Below are 7,489 nucleotides of genomic sequence, written 5' to 3' on the forward strand. Positions count from 1 at the left end.
CCTTAACAGATTCACTACTATAAAACCCAGATGTGGGTGTGGCCAGCATTCCCTGTTTTTACAGTATACGACAGTGAGATTCGTATCTCTTCCCAGGTCACACAGCTAAGGATGGAGGAACCTGGATCTGAGCTTTACATCATCTACCTGCACATCTGGCATCACCCATGGTTAATGCTGACACACATAGGAAAAAATACAACTCCTCTCCCCACAAGAGCCAGTCACTCTCGCCTCTCCCCTCCCTTTTAGGCCTCATTCTCAGTGACTCTCCTTCCTCTGGCCCCTCCCTGCCCGTGCACAGCAATGCCCCGCTCACCTCACCACTCAGAGTGGGCATGGCAAGGCCCATTTCCCTAGCCCCTGCACACTCAGTCTTACCACTATCATCGCTATAAGAACACTGGCATTCATCTCACTGTTGCCCTTTATTTGGCTTATTTATTAATTACACAAAAAGACCCAAGACACCCACAGTTCTGCATTTCTTGGACTCTAAGATCTATCCCCACCACGGCCCCCATCTCCCACTCCTCCTCAAAAACTGGTATTTCCTCAGGGCCCTCTAGACTCAGTCATCGGCAAAATTCTATCGCCCACTGAGTTCCTGAGGATTCTCTCCACCTACTTGTTCTCACTTAAGTCTTCTCAATGGGGTTCTCATTTCACTCTCAAGGGGTGAAAACTGTTTCCTAGAGGCAAGGTGGATAACAATCTTAGATATTACAATAATGTTTGCCTATCCAAACTCTACCCTATCCGACAAAATCTTATTCCTTAATATTTCATTTCAAGGGGAAGGAGTAGGCACAAAATGTCTAAAAGGGTCTGAAGGGGCAAAAGTGATAAAAAACAGGCTGGGGGCACTGCTCCAACTGAGACATGGTGCCAGCCTGAGGATACGCTTCCCCTGCAGGCCTCTGCAGTGGCTGCTTTCTCTTCATAGCCCTCAAACCAGTGGCCTACAGGTGGGTTAGGTGACTGCAGCATCCACCTCTCCCCCCTCCCAATTTCTGATGCCCCCAGCTCTGAGTACCACATCAGCCTTTGCCACTGTCTGCCCATCTGCGTTGCAGTCATCTTCCGACTCCCCCAGGTCACAACCTCCCCTTCTTCTCGGAAGATCTTAGTATTAGTTCATGGCTCATTACTATTCTCCAAATTTACTCCTGGTGTAGCTCTTACTGATTTCAATATTCATATGTTGATCCATCTAGTACACTGCCTCTTGGTTGATATCCTCTCCTTCAATGGTCTCCTTCATCCTAAGCAACCCAGGACTCCAAGACAGCCTAGTAAGACCCCCACCCCGCCTCTGCCATTTGTTCCCTCGCCTGTTCTGAGTTGAGTCATTAACCATGACTGCAACCTCTCCATATGTTCAATTCTAAGGGCCCCTCTCTGACAACCACCTCCTACATTTCCAGCTCATCCCTTCTTGTCCCCAGCACCAAGAAGTCTTTGACCCCACCAGGCCTACAATCTACTGATTATATTACTTTCCACTGCCCCTCATTCCCCTCTCTTCCCAGGTAAAATTCCCTAAGCAGTGGCTGCGACCATGCCTTTACACATGCTCTCACCTCCAGTGCCCCTTTCCAGCTGTGTCCATTCACTCAGCTCAACAGGATCCCGTATTAAACCCAACTTTCTGCCTACTCCATGATTGTACCCACACAGGTATTCACGGCTGGAGAAACAAAATCATGCCGACGGACCTCACTTTAAATCCATCTGCTACCACCCTCAGGCAGACCCTAAGTTGTCTGACAGTCACACCATATCTCCTTAGTCCATTTACTCACCCACCTCCTAGAGGACTCTTTCCTACCCTTTCCCTCATACCCCTAGTGCCTTCCTCCCCCATCCTCACTGTAAGCTGATGACCTGGCTTCCTATTTTAAGACAGTATCCAGAAGGATCCGCCATGAGCGCACCCAAACAACACCCCTGTCAGTCAAGCCCAACCTGTGCTGTCCATTCCCTTCCCTCTCACCTGAGCAAGGACATCACCCTGGCAATTCTCCTTTCTGCTGCATCATCAATAATCCCTTCTCCACTAGACTGCTGCCATCAACAGAACATGCTGTCACTTCTCCCATTCAAAAACAAGATCAAAACTCTTGGCTTTACCTTTCCCTCCATTTGCTATCCCAGTACTCTGCTCCAAATTATAGCAAAACTCTTCAAAACAGCTGCCTATATTCAAGTGTTTTCAGTCCTTTCCTCCCATTTATCATAAAGAATTTCAAATCCATAAGAATGTTGAAACAGTCATGTAAATCTCTGTGAAACTTCGATTTAGATTGCCCTATGGGTGGCATTTTGCATATTTGTTTCCACTTTCTATACATATATCTCTCTCTCCCCCTACCCGAGAGTTTTTTGACAGTAATCCTCATGACACTTCACCATGTGGCAGTTACTAAGCTACTGCCTCTCAGCTCTAAGCCTACCCTCTCTCCTCGGCTGTGATGCGGAAACTGGGACATTCAGCTTTGCCAACTGCTGCCTGTTAGGCTCTACCAAGAAGGGGCACTAGAGGGAGACTGCAGGCTACGAGGGGAAGAAGGCACTTGCTCCTCTCTGTAGGTTGCGTGTTAGGAGAGCGTCACCGAGCAGCATTCCAGCCTGGCTGCAGCAGGGCCCACCTGTAGCAGCAGCTGAACCCCAGGTGCAGATTTTCACTCACAGAACCAGCCTTATTAAAACACCAGCACCAGCAAGCACGCCCCCGCTCCAGGGTCTGGGTCCTGGACACACAATCCCCTCCCCCAAACTCAGGGACACTAGCACCGGCCAAGACCTTCCCTGGAGGTCTGAGCTTGAGGTCCAGAGGGGCCCCCTCCAAGCTCATTAGTGGCCTCAGGTTGCCACATTTGGCGTGGTTGATCATTCCTCACTCCCTGAAATACCTTCTCATTTGGATACCACGCTCTTCTGGTGTTCCTCCTACCTACTGGTGTTTCTTCAGCTCTCTGAACTCCTAACATTGGGGAAAAGGAACTCCCAGTCTTTTTCCCACATACACTCATGTCCTTGGTGACCAATTCCAGTTTTGTGACCTTAATTACCATTTATGAATGTTGTGCAGGTAAGAGAGAGAAGTAATCTAGTCTATTGCTAGTGGGAGAGTAAATGAGTACCTTTTTTTGAGGGCAACTTAAAATCCATGTCTCAGAATTTTCTTATATTCTCCCATACGAATGCAAAGATAATAAGTATTAGAATACTCACTGAAACAATGTTTTTAATGGCAGAATTAAAAAATAAAATTGTAGTAACACCTGTTTGCTTTAAATTAACTGTGCTAATTATAAATGAGGCCTCCAGTACCATTTGTTTAAGCAGATTCCTTAGGATTTGCTAGATAGATGATTTAAAGCTAGGATTCTGGAGTTAGACCACTTAGCTTCAACTCCTAGCTCACTCACTAGATGTGTCGTTTTGGGCAAGTCATTGTGCCTCAGTTACCCCTTCCTAAAATGACACAAGAATGTTGTGAGGATTAGATGAGTTAACACAGGTTACAGGTTTAAGGAAATATATGGTGCTCACCATGTGTACATTAAATGTTAGCTAACGTAACCACTGCTACATTTACTAGGATATAAAATTAATTTTTTATCAATTAGATTTCTCAGCAATTTGGAGTCTCTTCTCAATCATTCTGAAACACTGAGGGACTTACTTTTAGTCTTTACTGTCAAGCTAAAGGATGATAATGCAGAGCTATCAGTTGAATGTTTTACTCCCTTGAGGCTTAAATGGGCACATACCAGCAAGGCAGCCTTAGCCCTGCCAAGTCTCGGCCCCTAAGGTTCTGAATGAGTCAGAAACCACATTGTGCACACAGTTCCTCACCTCACACTTCCGATCTGCTTCGGAGACATTGAGGTTGTTTATGTTCTGCTCGATGGTTCTGTGTAAGAGCTTCTTCTTTGGCTTTGGAGCCCTTTTGGTTGTTCCCATTTCAGTAGCACTTCCATCTAAAAGGAGAAACACAACTGTGTACTGCAACGGCTGCTTTTTTTTTTTTTGAGATGGAGTCTCGCTCTGTCATCCAGGCTGGAGTGCAGTGGGGTGATCTTGGCTCACTGCAAGCTCCGCCTCCCGGGTTCATGCCATTCTCCTGCCTCAGCCTCCCGAGTAGCTGGGACTACAGGCACCCGCCACCGCGCCTGGCTACTTTTTTGTATTTTTTAGTAGAGACGGGGTTTCACCGTGTTAGCCAGGATGGTCTCGATCTCCTGACCTCGTGATCCGCCCGTTTTGGCCTCCCAAAGTGCTGGGATTACAGGCTTGAGCCACCGCGCCCGGCCCAAGGGCTGCTTTGAAGCATGTGATGAACTTAACTTACTCAAGTTCTTCAAAACCTGAAAGAACGGTCATAATTTAAACATGTGAGGCCGGGTGTGGTGGCCCACGCCTGTAATCCCAGCACTTCAGAGGCTCAGGCAGACAGATCGCTTGAGCTCAGGAGTTCGAGACCAGCCTGGCCAACATGACGAAACCCCATCTCTACAAAACAGTACAAAAATTAGCCGGGCATGGAGACGCACACCTGTAGTCCCAGCTACTTGGGGATGCTGAGGCAGGAGGATCGCTTGAACTCGGGAGCCAGAGGCTGCCGTGAGCCAAGATCGCACCACTGCACACCAGCCTGGGTGACAAAGTGAGCCTCGTCTCAAAAAAAAAAATTAAATAAAAAAATAAAAACAAAAAAAACCCCAACGAAACAAAAAAAACATGCAGTTCTCTCAAAACATCAGGCATATTTAATCTGCAACTTATGGAGAAACCAAACTATTAGATTTGGCTTCTCATGCAAGTCCATTTCCAAAGACTCCCAGATCAGAAGTTCCTTAGTTGGTGATGTTTACTCAACCTGGCATAAACAAAATATAAACGCTTTTATAAGGCCCTTCTCTTTTTCAAGGAAACATAACTTTAGTGTTTGAGTATCTTCTCATGTAAGACCATATATGGTTCTAAAAATGTCCTGTTTTCAATAAAATGAGATCACTGATTTTTGTGACCTTCTTCTAGTATATTACTCAAATAACTACCTGGTATGCCCTAAAAAAAAAAGCCACTTAAATCCAGATCCCTAGCCACCTACCTGCAACATGGCCTTCCACTTCTTCCAAAGACGGTGCATCTTTGCCCAGTCCCCCAAGGACTCTGTATACGTCGGCATGGACGGCGTCCACACGTACGGCATAGATCTTAGTGCTGGCATCCAGAGTGCCTGCAGCCACCTGGTCAAACAATCAGAGTGCATTCACAAAGATGCACAAAAAAGAACTTCTGAACAGGTAAAACACAGCAAGCTTCACAAAATATTTACTTGCCCCAAGGAAACAATGACAAAGATCCCTCTATGACTGATAGAGAATAAACAGAATATATATTCTGTCTGTATTTCATCAGTTTAGGAAAAGAAAGTAAATTAACTAACATAACATCTAAATGAGAAGTCTCTCGTGTATTTGCAGAATTCAACTGTGTTATGCCAAACAGTAGAAATCATCATTTAATTCAGATGCAAGAGAAAGTGGACATCCTTCTTACTTTAAAGTTGGTTGGTTCGGTGTCTTTCTGTTTAAGAATCTCTGACATAAAATCAATCAAGTGCAAACCAAAAGCATTCTTGGTAGTGATTTTCTGAAAACAGAAAATTGCAGAAAGGATTATTATTTATAGCCTAGGCTCATGTAAATAATGCTGCTTTGAACAGAGGAAGCTAAGTCTTTATATAGGAATACCCACACATTGTCACTGACCTCTTTTCCCAAAAACACCTGTCAAGAGCCAAATCCTCACAGGCATGTCCTCATGTTCAAGGCTAGGGAATGACGGCACAAAATTCCTGAATGCTCGGTGTGTGCAGGCCCTGCTCTAAGCACTGCACACAAAGGGACTCACCCTCCAAACAACTTCATGAGGCAGGCACTACCCTCATTCTCCAGAGGACACGGAAGCAACATGGTTGGGTGGCGCCCACACAGCTTAGAGCATGTAGCCTCCAACTCAGGCTAGCTCCAGAACTCTACTATTCACTCATGTGCCATGCTGCCTTTCCAGATACACGGCAGATAGCAGGCAGCCTCTCAGGGAGGTGCACCACGGGTCTAGAGGAAACAGTAAAACCACCAGCACTTCTGGTGGAAACCACCAGCACTAAGATGACTCACTGGAGAATCATCATCATTGATTGTGCATTCTCTACAGAAACAAGATAGCTGGATTGCCCCTGTGATCAAGGGATCACATCTTCAGTAATAAACCAGCAGATACTCACATTTTCAGTGGACAGTTTGATACAGGTGGAGTAATGTTCCGTAATCTGTGTGTTTGTAAACTTAGGCATAGTAGCTGAAACATCAATAATCCTAAATGGAAAACAAAAACAAACAACTCTGGCAAGAATCCATGATAGTTTAAATTTTCAAAACCTAGACCCATGAAGTTTTGTGGAGATGCCTGGACCTACGCAGCCCACATCAAGGCGGCTGCCTCAAGGAGAGCCAGCCCAGAAGCCCCTCACCTGCTGGACGGGGAGGCCAACAAGCGAGGCGAGTCGGTGCTGAACTGCAGATCAAAGACCCTCGACCGCCTCCGCTGCAGCCGCTCCTTCTCATCGTCATTCTGAGGAAAGTCTTCGAGGACTGGGGTGCCGGGAATATTGAGAGGCGCCTTCCTGGGCAGGGGCATCGGGAACACCCGCTCTGAAGGGGAGGAGGCACTGTGGGGGTGTCCTCGGGTCTCCAAAGAAGAGTTATTCATTGTGGCTGGCAGTGCTGGAACAAAATTCTTGCTCAAGAAACCTTCAAGAGAACATTTCCTACATCCAAAGAAGACTTGAGCCTGTCACAGGAGGGAGGTTCAGCACATGCTCTCCACGAAGACCTTCTCCAACTCTAATACTTAACGGCTAGAACCTCTAGAGTTTGGGTTTCTGGGACGTGCGTGGGGGGCCATAGGTTTCTGATGCTTCTTTGCTAATCGGGGACAAACAATCCACTCTGCAGCTGTTGTGAATGGAAGTACTGCACGGATATAAAGATGGACGATAAGCTCACAAGCTGGACAACAGACACATATAACCCATCATCAGGTACGCAAGAGGCAGACGCTGAGATAAGGGTGAGGTATGGGCTATAGAGTCAGACAGGCTGGGCTCGGATCCCAGCTCCTCCACAGCTCGGCAAGCAGAGAAAAAACAACATAAATATGTAAAACAAACCGAACGTTCCAAAGAATCATCCAATTACTCGCTAACTACAAAGGGAAAAATGTCTTTTACAATAAAAACTCTACCAGTGACCACATTAACCAGTCAAATGTAGCCTCACTAAAAATCAATCCGAAAGTTACTCATCTCTTCACGTGACACAATGTGAAATTCACAGCATCACCCAGGAAGTATTTCCACCCAACACGTTTAACCTAAATTTAACCAACGAACTTTAGATCTTTAACTTCT

At 46.1% G+C, this 7,489-nt stretch overlaps 1 protein-coding gene across 1 annotated transcript in view; it reads right to left on the reverse strand.

Annotated features, from left to right (window-relative positions):
* NCAPH (non-SMC condensin I complex, subunit H) overlaps positions 1 to 7,055 on the reverse strand; it is a 50,644-nt gene extending 43,589 nt beyond the window's left edge. The window contains exons 1-5 of the mRNA XM_011969682.1: positions 6,551 to 7,055; positions 6,305 to 6,395; positions 5,575 to 5,667; positions 5,123 to 5,261; positions 3,865 to 3,989 (exon numbers count right to left, since the gene is read on the reverse strand). Coding sequence (XP_011825072.1) covers positions 3,865 to 3,989; positions 5,123 to 5,261; positions 5,575 to 5,667; positions 6,305 to 6,395; positions 6,551 to 6,789 — 687 coding nt within the window. The 5' untranslated portion in view covers positions 6,790 to 7,055. The remainder of the gene's footprint in view (positions 1 to 3,864; positions 3,990 to 5,122; positions 5,262 to 5,574; positions 5,668 to 6,304; positions 6,396 to 6,550) is intronic.
* Positions 7,056 to 7,489: the final 434 nt, after the last annotated feature.

Source organism: Mandrillus leucophaeus, unplaced genomic scaffold (genome assembly GCF_000951045.1).
Source record: "Mandrillus leucophaeus isolate KB7577 unplaced genomic scaffold, Mleu.le_1.0 Scaffold9, whole genome shotgun sequence".
Lineage (NCBI taxonomy): Eukaryota > Metazoa > Chordata > Mammalia > Primates > Cercopithecidae > Mandrillus > Mandrillus leucophaeus.